The 20027-nt window shown below is 55.1% G+C and overlaps 1 protein-coding gene across 1 annotated transcript; it reads left to right on the forward strand.

Moving 5' to 3' along the window:
* The first annotated feature begins 165 nt into the window (after positions 1-165).
* Positions 166-13929, forward strand: DKC1 (dyskerin pseudouridine synthase 1). Its single transcript, XM_061579910.1, has 9 exons — positions 166-322; positions 2157-2287; positions 3686-3829; positions 5451-5571; positions 6499-6617; positions 7256-7359; positions 7878-7983; positions 9648-9918; positions 13031-13929. Exons 1-9 carry the CDS (start codon positions 199-201, stop codon positions 13108-13110), a joined length of 1200 nt encoding a protein of 399 aa, XP_061435894.1. The 5' UTR covers positions 166-198; the 3' UTR covers positions 13111-13929.
* The last annotated feature ends 6098 nt before the right edge of the window (positions 13930-20027 follow it).

Below are 20027 nucleotides of genomic sequence, written 5' to 3' on the forward strand. Positions count from 1 at the left end.
GTGTGGTGAGTCTGTGGGTCTCTGTGTGGTGAGTCTGTGGGTCTCTGTGTGGTGAGTCTGTGGGTCTCTGTGTGGTGAGTCTGTGGGTCTCTGTACCTTGCCGGCCTTCATTGACGCCGCTGCTGCTGCACTTGCCCCAACAGTCTTGTGAAGGTTACACGGTGGGGGGGGGACCTTTGTCTGTGTGTGGCGAAGGCGATGGATACCCTGACGGGAGCCCTGTTCCAGCGGCCGCCCCTCATCGCCGCCGTCAAGCGGCAGCTGCGTGTGCGCACCATCTACGAGAGCAAGATGATCGAGTACGACCCCGAGCGACGCCTCGGTACTGTCAAATACCCCCCCTGGTGCAGAGTCACTGCCATTCACTCACCCCCCTGGTGGAGAGTCACTATCATTCACTCTTTCCCCTGGTGGAGAGTCACTGCCATTCACTCTCTCCCCTGGTGGAGAGTCACTATCATTCACTCCCTCCCCTGGTGCAGAGTCACTGCAGAGTCACTGCCATTCACTCTCTCCCCTGGTGCAGAGTCACTGCCATTCACTCTCTCCCCTGGTGCAGAGTCACTGTCATTCACTCTCTCCCCTGGTGCAGAGTCACTGCCATTCACTCCTCTGGTGCAGAGTCACTGCAGAGTCACTGCCATTCACTCCCTCCCCTGGTGCAGAGTCACTGTCATTCACTCCCTCCCCTGGTGCAGAGTCACTGCCATTCACTCTCTCCCCTGGTGCAGAGTCACTGCCATTCACTCTCTCCCCTGGTGCAGAGTCACTGTCATTCACTCCCTCCCCTGGTGCAGAGTCACTGTCATTCACTCCCTCCCCTGGTGCAGAGTCACTGCCATTCACTCCCTCCCCTGGTGCAGAGTCACTGTCATTCACTCTCTCCCCTGGTGCAGAGTCACTGTCATTCACTCCCTCCCCTGGTGCAGAGTCACTGCCATTCACTCTCTCCCCTGGTGCAGAGTCACTGCCATTCACTCTCTCCCCTGGTGCAGAGTCACTGCCATTCACTCTCTCCCCTGGTGCAGAGTCACTGCCATTCACTCTCTCCCCTGGTGCAGAGTCACTGCCATTCACTCTCTCCCCTGGTGCAGAGTCACTGCCATTCACTCTCTCCCCTGGTGGAGAGCCACTGCAGAGTCACTGCCATTCACTCCCTCCCCTGGTCCAGAGTCACTGCTATTCACTCCCCTGGTGCAGAGTCACTATCATTCACTACCCCCCCTGATGCAGAGTCACTGCTATTCACTCCCTCCCCTGCCACCTCCCGTATACCAGGCGAGGTCGTTAACATCTCCTCGCCTACCGCGTCGGCCTCCCCGGAGCGGAAAGTCGTTATCCCCAAACGGCTTTCGCCAGGCGGACCACGCCGTGCGGCAAGAGGGGTGGGGCTGGGTGGGGTGGGGCTGGGTGGGGTGGGGCTGGGTGGGGTGGGCTGGGTGGGGTGGGGCTGGGTGGGGAGGGGCTGGGTGGGGTGGGGCTGGGTGGGGAGGGGCTGGGTGGGGATGGGCTGGGTGGGGAGGGGCTGCTCACCCCGTGGTGCCCTTATAAAACTCAACGTTTAACCTACTCACGCCGGCTTGTGCCCGCCCTCACAGTCGGGCATATTTGCGGAATACACCACGCCACCGTTGACCCTGCAGGCCATTGACCGAGCAACCCGACAACGTTCCTACCAGCTCCCTCCGCAGGACAATGTGTTAAAAACTTTTTTTTAAACACGCTTTATTGCAATGTACTGTACTAGTAATGGAAGAACTCCACGACTCCAGGAAGTGGCCCCGAAGCTTGCCACGACGTTAGGAACCGTGGTGGTTTACCGCCAACGTCAGTTGAGCGTGGACAATTCGACCCAAGTCGAAACATAAGGTATACAAAATAATGTTTAAAAATAAATATTTTGTTATGATGGAATATAGTATTGTCATCGGTATGACATAAGTAATACCAAGTTTGCAGTCGATACCACATTGGGAAGTGGGTTAAAATTGAGTTACAAGATTTGAGGATACAACAACAACAGACAGAGTGAGTTAATAAAAATCGTGCAATAAAAAGATGCTCACGCGAGCCACTGGTTTGGTCTTCGCGTTAATCCCCCGTGCCCCCCCCCCGTGCCCCCCCCCCCCGTGCCCCCCCCCCCCCGCCGTGCGCAGGTATCTTCTGGGTGAGCTGTGAGGCGGGCACGTATATCCGCACGCTGTGTGTGCACATGGGCCTCCTGCTGGGGGTCGGCGGGCAGATGCAGGAGCTGCGTCGAGTTCGCTCCGGAGTGCTCAGCGAGAAGGTGAGGGCTGGGCCCCCCCCCCTCCCCCCCTCCCCAGGCTACCCCCCCCTCCCCCCCCGGCTACCTCCCCCTCCCCCCCCGGCTACCTCCCCCACCCGCACCGCCACCCCCACCGGCACACCACCCACGGTGGCGAGGAGACGTTGACTGTGTCACCTGGTATCCCAACCCTGACACAACGCCTGCTGCTGCTGCTGTATATTTGTAGATGTTAACCACCTCGCCTGGTCTGCAGGAGGTCGTGGGCTCGATCCCGACCCTGACACAACGCCTGCTGCTGCTGCTGTATATTTGTAGATGTTAACCACCTCGCCTGGTCTGCAGGAGGTCGTGGGCTCGATCCCGACCCTGACACAACGCCTGCTGCTGCTGCTGCTGTATATTTGTAGATGTTAACCACCTCGCCTGGTCTGCAGGAGGTCGTGGGCTCGATCCCGACCCTGACAATTCCTGGCCGTCGCCTCATGAGGCTGGAGGTTGTCGTCGTTGTAATTAGTGCTGAACTAGCAACTAATTAGCATATTTAGTTTCCACGACGAAACCTGACGACCGGCACCGCCGCGTGGCTGCTGCTACCACCTTGCCGCTCTGTGCCTCCGAGTCGTCCCCTGTACGAGTCGTCCTCTATGCGAGTCGTCCCCTCTCTCTCTCTGAGTAGTCCTCAGTCTCTCTCTGTGGTCAAATCCAAAGTTGTTGAGTTCGGCACGGAGCTCCCCTCTCCGCGCTGTTAATTACTCTTTGGAACAGCAACGCTGCCGGGTGGACGAGGTTGGAAACTCGCAGTCGGGAAGTCGCCCACCCGTCGACTCCCCGGCCACCCAACCCGCCACCCTACAACGACCCTCGCCCGCTCAGCGGGGCTCAGGGGTAGCGATGACTGCTGCTGTGTGCGGAGTAGCCTAGGGGCACCCCCAGCGGCAGCCATCTCTGTGCGTCGTGTGAAATGTGCGTTTGTTGAACTTCTGTCGCATCGTCCGTAGCTGGCCTTGCTCGCCGGAGGTGCCGTGTATAGGTTGGTGTCATCTGTATTGTGTAATCTGTAGTGTGTAATGTAGAGTAGTGTATACAAGTGTAGTGTATAGTGGCGTAGTGTATAGTGTAGGGTAGTGTATAGTGTATACAAGTGTAGTGTGTAATGTAGGGTAGTGTATAGTGTAGGGTAGTGTATAGTGTATACAAGTGTAGTGTGCACGATGCATGACGTGTATACGTGTGCGTGTGTGTGTGCGTGTGTGTGTGCGTGTGTGTGTGCGTGCGTACGTGTGTGTGCGTGCGTGTGTGTGTGGTGTGTACGTGTGTGTGTGTACGTGTGTGTGTGTACGTGTGTGCGTGTGTGTACGTGCATGTGGTGTGTGCGTGTGTGTGCGTGTGTGGTGTGTGCGTGCGTGTGGCCTGTAGGACAACCTGGTGACGATGCACGACGTGCTGGACGCGCAGTGGCAGTACGACCACAACAAGGAGGAGTCGTACCTGCGCAGGGCCATCTTCCCCCTGGAGAAGCTCCTGGTCTCACACAAGAGGATCGTCATGAAGGACAGCGCTGTGAGTGGGACGGGGCCACAACCCCCACCCCTCCCCCCCCCCAATATCCCCCCCCCACTCTCACCCCCCCCCCACTCTCACCCCCCCCCCCACTCTCCCCCTTCACTCTCACCCCCCCCCCCCACTCTCTCCCCCCCCACTCTCCCCCCCCACTCCCCCCCCCACTCCCCCCCCCCCACTCCCCCCACCCCCCCCCCAGGTGTAAGGCCCCACTGAGCTACGCAGCTCCCTTTCAGATAGTTCATCCAAGTGTCGACTCATCATCATCATCACCACCACCATCATCACCATCACCACCATCATCACCATCACCACCATCATCACCACCATCACCATCATCACCACGTTCATCATCACCATCACCACCATCATCACCATCACCACCATCATCACCATCACCACCATCACCATCATCACCACGTTCATCATCACCATCACCACCATCATCACCATCACCACCATCATCACCATCATCACCATCATCACCACGTTCATCATCATCATCACCACCACCATCATCACCATCACCACCATCACCACCACCATCATCATCATCATCACCACCATCATCATCACCACCATCATCATCACCACCATCATCATCACCATCACCACCATCATCATCATCACCACCATCATCATCACCACCACCATCACTACCATCATCACCATCATCATCACCACCATCACCACCACCATCACTACCATCATCACCATCACCACCATCATCACCATCACCACCATCATCACCATCACCACCATCATCACCATCACCACCATCATCATCATCACCACCATCATCACCATCATCATCACCATCATCACCATCACCACGTTCATCATCACCATCACCACGTTCACCATCATCATCGTCACCACCACCACCATCATCATCATCATCACCACCACCACCATCATCATCATCACCACCATCATCACCACCACCACCATCATCATCATCATCACCACCACCACCACCATCATCATCACCACCACCATCATCATCATCACCACCATCATCATCATCACCACCATCACCACCATCATCATCACCACCATCACCACGTGGTGGCATCATCGTCATGACCATCATCATCATCATGATTGTTATCACCGTTGTCATCAGCATCCTCATGATCGTCACCATCACGATGGCTGTGGTAGTGGTGGTTGTGCGAAGTGATGATGATGTTTATCCATTCTCAGAGCCACCGCCCCCCTCTCCCCACCACGGCCGCCCCCCCCCCAGCGTCTTGCCGGGCGGGGGAGTAAGCTCGGCTCCCATTGGCCAACGGTCTTTGGGAGCCGAGTGCCGATTGGTCGGCGGAGGAGGGGGCAGGCGGGGTTGGAAGGGGGGGTGGGGGCCTCCGGGCCCCCCACTGCCCCCCCCCTCCCCGTCGGCCGAGATGAGTCGACTTTTCTGATCGCACGCCGAGTAGAGACCATTATCGTAACCGATCCTCGTGGGTCTCCCCTAGGTTGACTCGGCCTCAAACGAGTCCCCGTCGCGGCGCGCGGTAAACATCGCCACCGGGGAGACGAAGGCCGCTAACGGCACTTGCCCTGCGGTCTGGTTGAAGGCTACCTGGGGGGTGGGCCGCTTTGTCTGTGTGCGGCGCAGGTGAACGCCGTGTGCTACGGGGCCAAGGTGATGCTGCCGGGCGTGCTGCGCTACGAGGACGGCATCGAGGTGAACCAGGACGTGGTGGTCATCACCACCAAGGGAGAGGCCATCTGTGTGGGTGAGGACTGTGTAGTATATAGTGTAGTGTATAGTGTAGTTTATAGTGTAGTGTGTAGTGTAGTGTGTAGTGTAGTGTGTAGTTTGTAGTGTGTAGTGTATAGTAGTGTATAGTAGTGTATAGTGTGTAGTGTATAGTGTATAGTGTGTAGTGTATAGTGTGTAGTGTATAGTGTATAGTGTGTAGTGTATAGTGTGTAGTGTATAGTGTGTAGTGTATAGTGTAGTGTATAGTGTAGTGTATAGTGTAGTGTATAGTGTGTAGCGTAGTTTATAGTATAGTGTAGTGTAGTGAACCAGGACGTGGTGGTCATCACCACCAAGGGCGAGGCCATCTGTGTGGGTGAGCACTCCAACAGCTAGTGTAGTGTGTAGTGTAGTGTATAGTGTGTAGTGTATAGTGTAGTGAATAGTGTAGTGTAGTGTGTAGTGTAGTGAGTAGTGTAGTGTGTAGTGTAGTGTGTAGTGTAGTGTATAGTGTATAGTGTGTAGTGTAGTGTATAGTGTAGTGTAGTGTGTAGTGTAGTGTAGTGTGTAGTGTAGTGTGTAGTGTAGTGTAGTGAGTAGTGTAGTGTAGTGTGTAGTGTAGTGTGTAGTGTATAGTGTAGTGTATAGTGTAGTGTATAGTGTAGTGTATAGTGTAGTGTATTGTAGTGAATAGTGTAGTGTATAGTGTAGTGTATAGTGTAGTGTATAGTGTAGTGTACAGTGTAGTGTATAGTGTAGTATATAGTGTATAGTGTAGTGTATAGTGTAGTGTATAGTGTAGTGAATAGTGTAGTGTATAGTGTAGTGTGTAGTGTAATGTGTAGTGTGTGGTACATTGGAGGAGGAAAGAGAAAAATCTAAATATCGATGAATAGCTCGTGGCTGTGACCCCACGTGACCCCCCCGTGACCCCCCCGTGACCCCTGCCGCCCGCCCACAGCCAGCGCTCTGATGACCACGGCGGTGATGTCCACGTGCAGCCACGGCGTGGTGGCCAAGATCAAGCGCGTCATCATGGAGCGCGACACCTACCCACGCAAGTGGGGCCTGGGCCCCAAGGTGGGTGTGGACCCGTCACCCCCATCACCCCGTCAACCTCATCACCCCCATCACCCCCATCACCCCCATCACACCGTCAACCCCATCACCCCCATCACCCCCATCACCCCCATCAACCCCATCACCCCCATCAACCCCATCAACCCCATCACCCCATCACCCCCATCAACCCCATCACCCCATCACCCCCATCACACCGTCACCCCCATCACCCCGTCAACCTCATCACCCCCATCAACCCATCACCCCCATCAACCCCATCACCCCCATCAACCCCATCAACCCCATCACCCCATCACCCCCATCAACCCCATCACCCCATCACCCCCGTTACCCCCGTTACCCCCGTTACCCCCGTCACCCCATCACCCCCATCAACCCCATCACCCCCGTCACCCCCCTCACCCCCGTCACCCCCGTCACCCCCATCACCCCCATCACCCCATCACCCCCGTCACCCCCATCACCCCCGTCACCCCCGTCACCCCCATCAACCCCATCACCACATCACCACCGCATCCCCCGCCCCCCCCCCCCAGTGTCCCATCCCCCCCCCCCACCACGACCACGACCACCGCCCGCACCTCCCGTCCACCGTCACGGCTCACGGCTCCCCCCCCCCCCCCCGCCCCCCGCAGGCGAGTAAGAAGAAGCTGCTGATCAAGCAGGGCCTGCTGGACCCACACGGCAAAGCCAACGACAAGACGCCCAGCGACTGGAAGGAGACTTACGAAGACTACGGGTCAGACACCCCCCACCACCCCCCACCCCCCCTCACCTCACCACCCCCTCACCCTCTCACCCCTCACCCCCCCTCACCCCCCTCACCCCACCCTCACCCCCCACCCCCTCACCCCACCCCCCCTCACCCCACCCCCTCACCCCCCACCCCACCCTCACCCCCCCTCTCACCCCACCACCCTCACCCTACCACCCCCCTCACCCCACCCCCCCTCACCCCACCACCCCTCACCCTCTCACCCCACCACCCTCACCCTACCACCCCTCACCCTCTCAACCCTCACCTCACCCTCACCCCCCCCTCACCCCCTCACCCCCCCCTCAGCACCCTCACTCCACACCCCTCACCTCACCCCACCACCCTTTCACCCCACCCCTCCCTCACCCCCTCACCCCCTCACCTCACCCCCCCCTCACCCCACCACCCCCTCACCTCACCCCCCCCTCACCCCCCCCCCTCACCCCACCCCCCCTTTGTTGATGTTTATTTATTTCCGCCCCCCCCCCCCCCCCGCTCAGTGCCGGCCGGCGTGGTCCGTCGAAGAAATCTGCGGCAGCCGCCCCCCCCACCGCTGCTGCTGCTGCTGCGGGGGATGGGGAGGAGGAGGGGAAGCCTCCGGCTAAGGTGGGGCGACGTCACCGTGACGTCACCGCGGCGACGTCACCGTGACGACGGTTTAGATTGAAGCGGTGTCACCCACAAAAACCTCTCGTGGATAAGACTTGTCGTAACTTGCGAGCGAACGTCTTGGTGTAGACATAAAGCTGTTATTATTATTATTAAAGCTCTCACGTGACTAACTTACAACTCTAACCGCTCAGCATCGTGAGTGAAGCTATCACGTGACTAACTTACGACTCTAACCGCTCAGCGTCGTGAGTGAAGCTATCACGTGACTAACTTACTACCCAGTCAGCATCGTGAGTGAAGCTATCACGTGACTAACTTACTACCCAGTCAGCGTCGTGAGTGAAGCTATCACGTGACTAACTTACTACCCGTTCAGCGTCGTGAGTGAAGCTATCACGTGACTAACTTACTACCCCAGTCAGCGTCGTGAGTGAAGCTATCACGTGACTAACTTACTACCCAGTCAGCGTCGTGAGTGAAGCTATCACGTGACTAACTTACTACCCGCTCAGCGTCGTGAGTGAAGCTATCACGTGACTAACTTACTACCCGTTCAGCGTCGTGAGTGAAGCTATCACGTGACTAACTTACTACCCAGTCAGCGTCGTGAGTGAAGCTATCACGTGACTAACTTACTACCCGCTCAGCGTCGTGAGTGAAGCTATCACGTGACTAACTTACTACCCGTTCAGCGTCGTGAGTGAAGCTATCACGTGACTAACTTACTACCCAGTCAGCGTCGTGAGTGAAGCTATCACGTGACTAACTTACTACCCGTTCAGCGTCGTGAGTGAAGCTATCACGTGACTAACTTACTACCCAGTCAGCGTCGTGAGTGAAGCTATCACGTGACTAACTTACTACCCAGTCAGCGTCGTGAGTGAAGCTATCACGTGACTAACTTACTACCCCGGTCAGCGTCGTGAGTGAAGCTATCACGTGACTAACTTACTACCCAGTCAGCGTCGTGAGTGAAGCTATCACGTGACTAACTTACTACCCAGTCAGCGTCGTGAGTGAAGCCATCACGTGACTAACTTACTACCCAGTCAGCGTCGTGAGTGAAGCTATCACGTGACTAACTTACTACCCCAGTCAGCGTCGTGAGTGAAGCTATCACGTGACTAACTTACTACCCAGTCAGCGTCGTGAGTGAAGCTATCACGTGACTAACTTACTACCCCAGTCAGCGTCGTGAGTGAAGCCATCACGTGACTAACTTACTACCCAGTCAGCGTCGTGAGTGAAGCCATCACGTGACTAACTTACTACCCAGTCAGCGTCGTGAGTGAAGCTATCACGTGACTAACTTACTACCCAGTCAGCGTCGTGAGTGAAGCCATCACGTGACTAACTTACTACCCAGTCAGCGTCGTGAGTGAAGCTATCACGTGACTAACTTACTACCCAGTCAGCGTCGTGAGTGAAGCTATCACGTGACTAACTTACTACCCCAGTCAGCGTCGTGAGTGAAGCTATCACGTGACTAACTTACTACCCAGTCAGCGTCGTGAGTGAAGCTATCACGTGACTAACTTACTACCCAGTCAGCGTCGTGAGTGAAGCTATCACGTGACTAACTTACTACCCAGTCAGCGTCGTGAGTGAAGCCATCACGTGACTAACTTGCCGGCGTGTTTGTGTCGTCGCCCGTGCAGAGGAAGCGCGCCGGCGACAGCGACGGGGAGGCCCGGCAGGCGCCGTCGTCGCCCGGCACCGACGACGGCGCCGCCGCCGGCAAGACGAAGAAGAAGAAGGAGAAGCTGGAGAAGAGGAAGAAGCTCCGGGGGAGTGGCGGCGACAGCGACGATGGCGCCGCAGCAGAAGCGGCGGCGCCGTCGTCGCTGAAGAAGAAGGACAAGAAGAAGAAGAAGATGAAGGAGGAGGAGGAGGAGGCTATGGAGGCCTCGGCAGGGACGGCCGAGGAGGAGGAGGTGGGTGGTGGTGATGGTGGTGGTGATGGTGATGGTGGAGGTGGAGGTGATGGTGGTGGAGGTGAAGGTGGTGGTGGTGGTGGTGGTGATGGTGGTGGTGATGGTGATGGTGGAGGTGGTGGTGGTGGTGATGGTGGTGGTGATGGTGATGGTGGAGGTGGTGGTGATGGTGGTGGTGGTGGTGATGGTGGTGGTGGTGGTGGAGGTGGTGGTGGTGGTGATGATGGTGGTGGTGGTGATGGTGGTGGTGGTGGTGGAGGTGAAGGTGGTGGTGGTGATGGTGGTGGTGGTGGTGATGATGGTGGTGGTGATGATGGTGGGTGGTGGTGGTGGTGGTGGTGGTGGAGGTGAAGGTGGTGGTGGTGGAGGTGGTGGAGGTGGTGGTGGTGGTGGTGATGATGGTGGTGGTGGTGATGATGGTGGTGGTGGTGATGGTGGTGATGGTGGTGGAGGTGGAGGTGGTGGAGGTGGTGGTGGTGGAGGTGGTGGAGGTGGTGGTGATGGTGGTGGTGGTGATGGTGATGGTGGTGATGGTGGTGGTGATGGTGGAGGTGGTGGTGGTGGAGGTGGTGATGGTGGTGGTGGTGATGGTGGTGGTGGAGGTGGTGGTGGTGGAGGTGGTGGTGGTGGTGGTGGAGGTGGTGGTGGTGATGGTGGTGGTGGTGATGGTGGTGGTGGTGGAGGTGGTGGAGGTGGTGGTGGTGGAGGTGGTGGTGGTGGAGGTGGTGGTGGTGGAGGTGGTGGTGGTGGTGGTGGTGGTGGTGGTGGAGGTGATGGTGGTGGTGATGGTGGTGGTGGAGGTGGTGGTGGTGGTGGTGGTGGAGGTGATGGTGGTGGTGGTGGAGGTGGTGGTGGTGGTGGTGGTGGAGGTGGTGGTGGAGGTGGTGGTGGTGGTGGAGGTGGTGGTGGTGGTGGAGGTGGTGGTGGAGGTGGTGGTGGTGGAGGTGGTGGTGGTGGTGGTGGTGATGGTGGTGGTGATGGTGCCGCTTTTGCTGCCCAACACTGCTGGGGTCGGGATCGTGCGGAGGGAGGGGCGATTTTTTCATCGTCGTCATGGTTACCGTGATCGTGGTCGTCATCGTCATAGTTACCGTGGTCGTCATAGTTATTGTGGTCGTCGTCATCATCACCATCGTGATCGTCACCGTCATAATCACGATCGTCACCGTCGTCACGATGGTAGTGGTGGTGGTAGTGGTGGTGGTAGTGGTGGTAGTGGTGGTGGTGCGAAGTGATGATGATGTTTATCCATTCTCAGAGCCACCGCCCCCCTCTCTCCACCACGGCCGCCCCCCCCCCAGCGTCTTGCCGGGCGGGGGAGTAAGCTCGGCTCCCATTGGCCAACGGTCTTTGGGAGCCGAGTGCCGATTGGTCGGCGGAGGAGGGGGCAGGCGGGGTTGGAGGGGGGGTGGGGGCCTCCGGGCCCCCCACTGCCCCCCCCCTCCCCGTCGGCCGAGATGAGTCGACTTTTCTGATCGCACGCCGAGTAGAGACAGAGTTGGTGGTCTAGACAAGGCTGAGATTAGTCAACTTTTCTGATCGTGCGTCGCATAAGGAATCTGCTCACTCATCCACCCACTCACTCACCCACTCACTCACCCATTCATCCACCCACTCATTTATCCACTCACTCACCCAACCACTCACCCACCCATCCACTCATCCACCCACTCACCCACCCAACCACTCACCCACTCATCCACCCACTCATTTATCCATTCACTCACTCACCCACCCAACCACTCACTCACCCACTCATCCACCCACTCATTTATCCACTCACTCGCCCAACCACTCACCCACCCATCCACTCATCCACCCACTCACCCACTCACCCACCCAACCACTCACCCACTCATCCACCCACTCATTCATCCTCCCACTCACTCGCCCACCCACCCACTCACTCGCCCACCCACCCACTCATCCACATACCTACCCACCCATCCACTCGCCCACTCATCCATCCTCCCACCCACTCACTCGCCCACCCACTCACTCGCCCACCCACTCACCCGCCCACCCACTCATCCACATACCTACCGACCCATCCACTCGCCCACTCATCCACTCACCCTTTCACCCACCCTCTCATTCACCCACTCAGCCACCCACTAAGGGCTGAGTGAGATGGGGGGTTGAGTGGGGGGGGGGGTTGAGTGGGGGGGGGGGTTGAGTGGGGGGGGGGGGTTGAGTGGGGGGGGGGGCTGAGTGAGGGGGGGCTGACTGTGTGAGGGGGGGGTGCTGGGTGAGTGAGGGGGGGGCTGGGTGGGTGAGGGGGGGGGCTGAGTGAGGGGGGGGGCTGGGTGAGTGAGGGGGGGGGCTGTGTGAGTGAGGGGGGGGGCTGAGTGAGGGGTGGGGGCTGTGTGAGTGAGGGGGGTGCTGAGTGAGTGAGTGGGGGTGCTGAGTGAGTGAGTGTGTGAGTGAGTGAGTGTGTGAGTGAGTGAGTGAGTGTGTGAGTGAGTGAGTGAGTGTGTGAGTGAGTGAGTGTGTGAGTGAGTGAGTGAGTGTGTGAGTGAGTGAGTGAGTGTGTGAGTGAGTGTGTGAGTGTGTGAGTGAGTGTGTGAGTGAGTGTGTGAGTGAGTGAGTGAGTGTGTGAGTGAGTGAGTGAGTGTGTGAGTGAGTGTGTGAGTGAGTGAGTGTGTGAGTGAGTGAGTGAGTGTGTGAGTGAGTGAGTGAGTGTGTGAGTGAGTGAGTGAGTGTGTGAGTGAGTGTGTGAGTGAGTGTGTGAGTGAGTGTGTGAGTGAGTGAGTGTGTGAGTGAGTGAGTGAGTGTGTGAGTGAGTGAGTGAGTGTGTGAGTGAGTGAGTGTGTGAGTGTGTGAGTGAGTGAGTGAGTGTGTGAGTGAGTGTGTGAGTGAGTGTGTGAGTGAGTGAGTGAGTGTGTGAGTGAGTGTGTGAGTGAGTGAGTGTGTGAGTGAGTGAGTGAGTGTGTGAGTGAGTGAGTGAGTGTGTGAGTGAGTGAGTGAGTGTGTGAGTGAGTGAGTGAGTGTGTGAGTGAGTGAGTGAGTGTGTGAGTGAGTGAGTGTGTGAGTGAGTGTGTGAGTGAGTGAGGGTGGGGGCTGTGTGAGTGAGGGGGGGGTGCTGAGTGAGTGAGGTTGCCGCCTGCAGGTTGGTGACGAGGAGGCGGCGACGAAGAAGAAGCGGAAGAAGGTGAAGAAGGTGAAGCAGGAGGAGGAGTCTGAGTGACGTCATCACGGGGGGGGGTGACGGGGGGGGGCACCACCCACCACCGCATCTCCCCCAGTGCACACACGCACTGATGTGTGTGCGCTGGGGGTGTGTGTCCGTGTGTGTAGACGTGTGTGTGTCGGCGTGTGTGTGTGTGTGTCGGCGTGTGTGTGTGTGTCGGCGTGTGTGTGTGTGTCCGTGTGTGTCGGCGTGTGTGTCCGTGTGTGTCGGCGTGTGTGTCCGTGTGTGTGTGTGTCCGTGTGTGTGTGTGTCCGTGTGTGTGTGTCCGTGTGTGTGTGTGTGTGTCCGTGTGTGTGTGTCTGTGTCCGTGTGTGTGTCGGCGTGTGTGTCCGTGTGTGTGTGTGTCCGTGTGTGTGTGTGTCCGTGTGTGTGTGTGTGTGTCCGTGTGTGTGTGTCCGTGTGTGTGTGTCCGTGCGTGTGTGTGTGTGTCCGTGTGTGTGTCGGCGTGTGTGTCCGTGTGTGTTCGTGTGTGTGTGTGTGTCCGTGTGTGTCCGTGTGTGTGTGGTGGGGAGCGGTAGTGCAGCCACAGAGACTCCAGTTTAATTCCGTCTCACGGGCAGCAGCAGCAGCAGTGACAGCGATTATCCGAACCGGTCCTGGACCTCCTCCCCTAGGTCGACTCAGCCTCAAATGAATTCTTGGTGCAGTGTGTAGTGAACATCGCCACTGGGGGAGACAAAGGCGGCCGGGCGTGGTGCTGTCCACCCCCCCACCCACCCCCCTTGTGCCGCCACAGTGCCAGCTGCTGCTGCTGCTACGTCAGCACTTGGCCAAACAGTCTTGTTGAAGACGACACGGGGGGGGGGGGGGGGGACAGTTGTGTGTGTGTCGTGCGCGTGTTGTGTGTCTGTGGGGGGGATGAGGAGGAGGGGGGGGCTGTGTGAGTGTCTCCTAAACTGTAAATAAAGACAGCTTTTTAAGTCCGTCCTGCCATGTTCATTTTGGTGTCTTTATGATTTTCTCCACTGGCACACAACCACAACCGTGCCAAGCCAGCCCAGCACAGTTGATTTTTTTTCCACTGACACAACCACAACCGTGTCAAGCCAAGCCCAGCACAGTTTTTTTCTACTGACACAACTACAACCGTGCCAAGCCAGCCCATCACAGTTGATTTTTTTTCCACTGACACAACCACAACCGTGCCAAGCCAGCCTGGCACATTTTATGTTTTTCCACTGACACAACCACAACCGTGCCAAGCCAGCCCAGCACAGTTGATTTTTTTTCCACTGACACAACCACAACCGTGCCAAGCCAAGCCCAGCACAGTTGATTTTTTTTCCACTGACACAACCACAACCGTGCCAAGCCAGCCTGGCGCAGTTGATTTTTTTTTCACTGACACACTAAAACTGCGTACGTGTGTGGGTAAAACAAACCTCGACCTCTTTGTTGGTGCCGGACGGTAATCGCTGTGGTGAGCAGTGCCATGGGGGGAGGAGGGCTCATTTCGATCGGCCATTCGCTTCATGGTATTTGTACCGCGACAGAGACCAAATGGGGGCTCTGGATGGGTGCAAGGGGCTGGTAACCCCTCCACCTTCAATTCGTTACCACCAAGCCACGTGACAAATATCCAGCTAAGCTGGTGCCTCAGGCCCCGAGGGGATAGGCTTCTATGACGTCTCCTGGCCAAACCACATTTGGCGGATACTGTTACGTTTTTTCAGTAAGTCACGTAGCTAAAAAATTATAATCAAATAATAAATCAATTAAATCACGACGTTTCGGAGGCATTACAAGTCACCGTCTTCAGGTGGGACCGTCAGCTAAATTTACTGTATCAAGTGAATGTAGACAGTGAATCTGGCTGTGACGGTCCCAACCTGAAGACGGAGACTTGTGTTGCCTCCGAAACGTGATTTGATTGATTTTTTTTATTTTCTTGCTATTAATATTTTTTACCTACGTGACTTTACCGAAAAAACCTTAGAGTATGAATCCTTGCAGTCACGAAAACTTCAAATCTAGAACCCATTTGGCGGAGCCAGGATACTAAATCCATACCCGGGAGGGTTCTTCCAGAAAGAACAAAAATCTCGACTTAAAGCTTTCGTGACTGCGGGAATTCATATTATTTGGGTCTTCCTGTAAAGTCACGTGTATAGGTTCAAAGAAAAATGAAACCACGACGTTTCGATCGCATAACAAGCAGTCATCATCAGGACAAGGGGATCAGCCTCTAAAGGCAAACAGTTGATGAAGGTTTAGAGATGGGTGTGGCCCACGTGTCACCAACATGGGTGGGGCAGCGAATGTTAAAGTGATGGTACTCAGAGGGCCACGTCGGGAAATAATAAAAAGAAACCAATAAAATACATCTTATCTTTTTGTTATTTTATTGTTTCCCTTCGACGTGACTACCGAAAGAACCAAGAAGATGAATCCCTGCAGTCACGAAAGCTTTAAATCGAAATGCATGTGCTGTGTTAAATCCAACCTGGATTTTGTGTTTGTTCATGATTTTGGAGATGTTTTTAGTGACCCCTGCTATGTATGGCAAGGTGATGGTTTTGATTGGGTCCTCAGATGGTTCTTTCCCAACGGTTGGGGTGATGGCTTCACGGATTGTGTAGTCCGAATATCCATTCGTCTTGAGAGCTTGCTGTACGTGCTCCAGTTCACTGGCTAGGTGGTGATGGTCGGAAATGCATCGAGCTGTATGGTGTAGAGTTTTCACGAGGGAATTCTTCGCTGGATGGTGGTGGGAGTCAGGTTTTAGGTAGGCGTCTGTGTGGGTGGCTTTCCTGTAGAGTGTCTCATTGAGACATCTGGTCTCTTTTTTGATTAAAACATCCAAGAATGGTAGCTGGCCATCCGTTTCCACCTCCATGGTGAATCTGATGGCTGGGTGTATGGAATTGATGTGGTTGAGGAATTGGTTCAGAGCTGGTCGCCCATGTGGCCAGATGACGAACGTGTCATCTACGTGCCTCTTCCACGAGGACGGACGTAGAGTGGATGCCCGGATGGCATCTGTCTCAAATCTTTCCATGAAAACATTGTCTACAACCGGAGATAAGGGAGAACCCATTGGGGTGCCTTCAACTTCGAATTAAAGCTTTCGTGACTGCAGGGATTCATCTTCTTGGTTCTTTCGGTAAAGTCACGTAGAAGGGAAGTAATAAATTAAGAAAAATAAAACATTAAAATAAAATATTTAAAAAAAATTTGTTTTATATTTATAATTGTATTACTTCCCTTCTACGTGACTTTACCGAAAGAACCAAGAAGATACCTTCAACTTGTTTGTAGAATGTTCCATTCCAGGTGTAGTAAGTGTTGGTGAGTCAGTGTCTCACCAGGGCCGGTACATCAGCATTCCGTCCTTATTTGACCAAATCTTCAATGACTGCAGTGGTGTCAGGCACAGGAACTTTGGTGCACAAAGAGACGACATCGAAACTAACGAGCAAGTCACCTGGAGGTAGTGAGACGTCCTTCATTAACGATACCAGGTGAGCTGAGTGCAGCTGAAGTGGTCTTACCAGTGAATGGTTGTCAGGTCTCAGAAACCGGGCCAGTTTGTAGGTGGGTGAGTCAATGGTGGAGACGATAGGACGAGGGGTGACCCGTCTTTATGGATTTCTGGTCAGCCATACAATCTGGGTGGTCGAGCAGCAGAGGGTTTTAAGGAAAACCGCTTGCTTGTTTCGATTAAAGATGTGGAATCTGTGATGATTTTGTTGGTTTTCGTAACGAGGCTCTTGGTGGGATCTCTTTAAATGTTTGTATAGCTGCCATCATGCCCAACAGTTGGGTTGATAGCTTCACGGATTGTGTAGTCTGTAATTAGGGCCTCCTTACCGCAGCCTTCGCTCGGAGGTTCAGAGAGTAGCGGGTGGCCCAGGAGATTGGTCGTGTGCGAGGCATTCCCATCCAGCTGGAGAGAGATTCGTTCTAGATTTGAAGCTTTCGTGACTGCAGGGATTCATCTTCTTGGTTCTTTCGGTAAAGTCACGTAGAAGGGAAATAATAAAATAAAAAAATTAAACATTACATAATAATGGAGAACAGGTTTGTCGAGAAGACGCTGTCTTCTCGACAGACCTGTTCTCCACCTGAGGACGGCTGCTTGCGTTGTGGCCGAAACGTCGTGAGAATTATTTTATCATTTTTATTATTTTATTATTTCCATGCTACGTGACTTTACCGAAAGAAGCAAGAAGAGAGATGCGTGTTTCTGGGCGCGGTGCTTTGCGTGGAGCCAGGAGCCACCAGAGCGTGGTCAGTGGGACAGGCCAAGCAGGGAGAGAGGCAATCTCAGATCATTAGGAGTCGGACCTCTCACGTGATTGGCCCAGGGGCTAACCAATGGGCTGAGAGCAGACACGCAAAACGACCTCCCAAATCGGCAGTGGGGGGTGGATCTCAACGCAGAAGCAGCAGCGGCGGTGATGGCGGCAGCATTTCACCACCATCACCACCACCATCACCACCACCATCACCACCACTACCCAGTCGTGGCTGAGCGAGCTCCCAGCCTCAAGCAGCGACGCGAGCGAGAGGACCAGTGGAACTTCGCTGTAAGTAGCAGTGGACGTCTGTCTCCCACTCCACGGAATATAGATATGTGTTAGGCAGTATTAGTATATTTCGATGTAAAGCTTTCGTGACTGCAGGGATTCATCTTATTGGTTCTTTCGGTAAAGTCACGTAGAAGGAAAGTAATACAATAATAAAACATAATAAAATACAATTCTCACGACGTTTCGGCCACAACGCAAGCATCCGTCCTCAGGTGAAGAATGATATTGTCGGTTTTCGTTTTCACCTGAGGACGGCTGCTTTCGTTGTGGCCGTAACGTCGTGAGAATTGTATTTTATTATGTTTTATCATTGTATTACTTCCCTTCTACGTGATGACTTTACCGAAAGAACCAAGAAGAGTTGTAGTATTGCTGAGTTCCCAGCGGGCGACGTGGGGCTTGACCCAGGGGCACGTGGGACTTGTGTGACGGAGCGGGGGCCGTGGCAGGAGCGGGTCACCAGACCGTGGCAGCCTGCCTGGGGGGCTGCTCGACTCGCTGTGGGCATCTCCCACTGCCCGCAGAGGGGGCGAGCTCGAGGCACGAGGGGTGGGACCCCCTTGGGCAGGAACACGTGGCCGTCTGGAAAGCCGAGTTGTGTGTGGGACAGGGGGGACGTGTATGACCCCCTCCCCTCCTCCCCCCCCCCCGAAGCTTCTGTGAGTGTCGTGAAGGCGTTAGGGACACGAGGGGTGATTAGGGACCGTCCATAAATGACGTCACACGATTTCGGACGATTTTTGACCCCCCCCCCCCATCGTCACACAAAGTCAGACCCCCCCCTCAAATATGACGTCACAAAGCTCTGCCCCCCCCCCCCCACAAAAAAAAAACATGCTTCAAATCGCTTTAAACTATTGTCATTGTAGTGCGTATTTAACGTGGCGCTGCACTCTGAGGTTGTAGGAGAAAACATTTATTTTAAAGTATTTAATTAATTAGGACGTGTTGTCTATATTCATTTAAAGTTGCGCATTTTGATGTGACGTCACATTTATCAAACCCCTCGTCATAAATGTCTGACCCCCCCGCCCCCTTAGGTGCGTGACGTCATTTATGGACGGCCCCTTATAGGTGTGTGGGTGGGTTGTATTCGTTTGATGTTCTGTGTGGTAGCCTGGCTCTCACAGGCTATAGCGGCTCTGTTCGGGGTGGTTGGTGTCAACTGGTGGGACAGGTTTGCAGATTCGCTGTGAGCATTTCTGTGAGGTGCTGGGGGAGGGGAAATCCCTCAGCCTGGAAAACATCGTGGGGATAACCTGGCTGAGGCTGCGGTGCCTCAAATATTGGAAGAGGTCACCCCCTGTGAGTGGCTGGCTGAGGTGCCATCTGTTGAGGAAGTACTGAGGGCGATCCGGAGTCTGAGACCAGGGAAGGCACCGGGCAGAGATGATCTCCCAAGCGAAATGCTGACGGAGGGTGGCGTTTGTGCACAGACTGCCCTACATGACATCATAACAACAGTCTGGACCGCTGGACGGGTTCCGCAGGATTGGAAGGATGCCCTGGTGGTCCCCCTATTTAAGAAGGGGGACCGCACAGACTGTAACAACTACAGGGGCATCTCACTCCTCAGCCCGCCGTGGCTAGGAGATGTTGACTACCTCGCCTGGTCTGCAGGAGGTCGTGGGTTCGATCCCGACCCTGACGACGCCTGCTGCTGCTGTATATTTGGAGTCTGCGTCTCTCATCATCATCATCATCACGGTGGCTAGGAGATGTTGACTACCTCGCCTGGTACACAGGAGGTCGTGGGTTTGATCCCGACCCTGACGATGCGTGCTGCTGCTGTATATTTGGAGTCTGCGTCTCTCTCTCTCTCATCACCATCATCACGGTGGCTAGGAGATGTTGACTACCTCGCCTGGTCTGCAGGAGGTCGTGGGTTTGATCCCGACCCTGACGATGCCTGCTGCTGCTGTATATTTGGCGTATGTGTCTTTCTCTCATCATCATCATCATCACGGTGGCTAGGAGATGTTGACTACCTCGCTTGGTATGCAGGAGGTCGTGGGTTCGATCCCGACCCTGACGATGCCTGCTGCTGCTGCTGTATATTTGGAGTCTGCGTCTCTCTCTCTCATCACGGTGGCTAGGAGATGTTGACTACCTCGCTCGGTCTGCAGGAGGTCGTGGGTTCCATCCCGACCTGACGATGCCTGCTGCTGCTGTATATTTGGAGTCTGCTTCTCTCTCTTCGTGGTGGTCACTGCGTGGATTTTTCTCCGGGTCCTCCGGTTTTTCCTTCCACGTTTTAGAATCGACATCGCCACGCGTTTTAAGAGGATTTGGCTTCTGCTATGAAGTTCCACACGGAGACGAGCCACTAAGTTGAGCTGTCATTTGAGGCCAGATCACTCGTGACAAAGTTTTAGTATGGAC

The sequence above is a fragment of the Lethenteron reissneri genome, chromosome 70 (genome assembly GCF_015708825.2).
Source record: "Lethenteron reissneri isolate LAM-NWPU_2019-01 chromosome 70, ASM1570882v1, whole genome shotgun sequence".
Taxonomy (NCBI): Eukaryota; Metazoa; Chordata; class Hyperoartia; order Petromyzontiformes; family Petromyzontidae; genus Lethenteron; species Lethenteron reissneri.

What these genes read in the sequence shown, in the direction of transcription:
- DKC1 (XM_061579910.1), top strand. Translation starts at nt 199, where the DNA reads ATGGATACCCTGACGGGAGCCCTGTTCCAGCGGCCGCCCCTCATCGCC. An exon ending in CCGGAGTGCTCAGCGAGAAG is followed by an intron (nt 2,288 to 3,685) that starts GTGAGGGCTGGG and finishes TGTGGCCTGTAG; the next exon opens with GACAACCTGGTGACGATGCA. An exon ending in AGGGGAAGCCTCCGGCTAAG is followed by an intron (nt 7,984 to 9,647) that starts GTGGGGCGACGT and finishes TCGCCCGTGCAG; the next exon opens with AGGAAGCGCGCCGGCGACAG.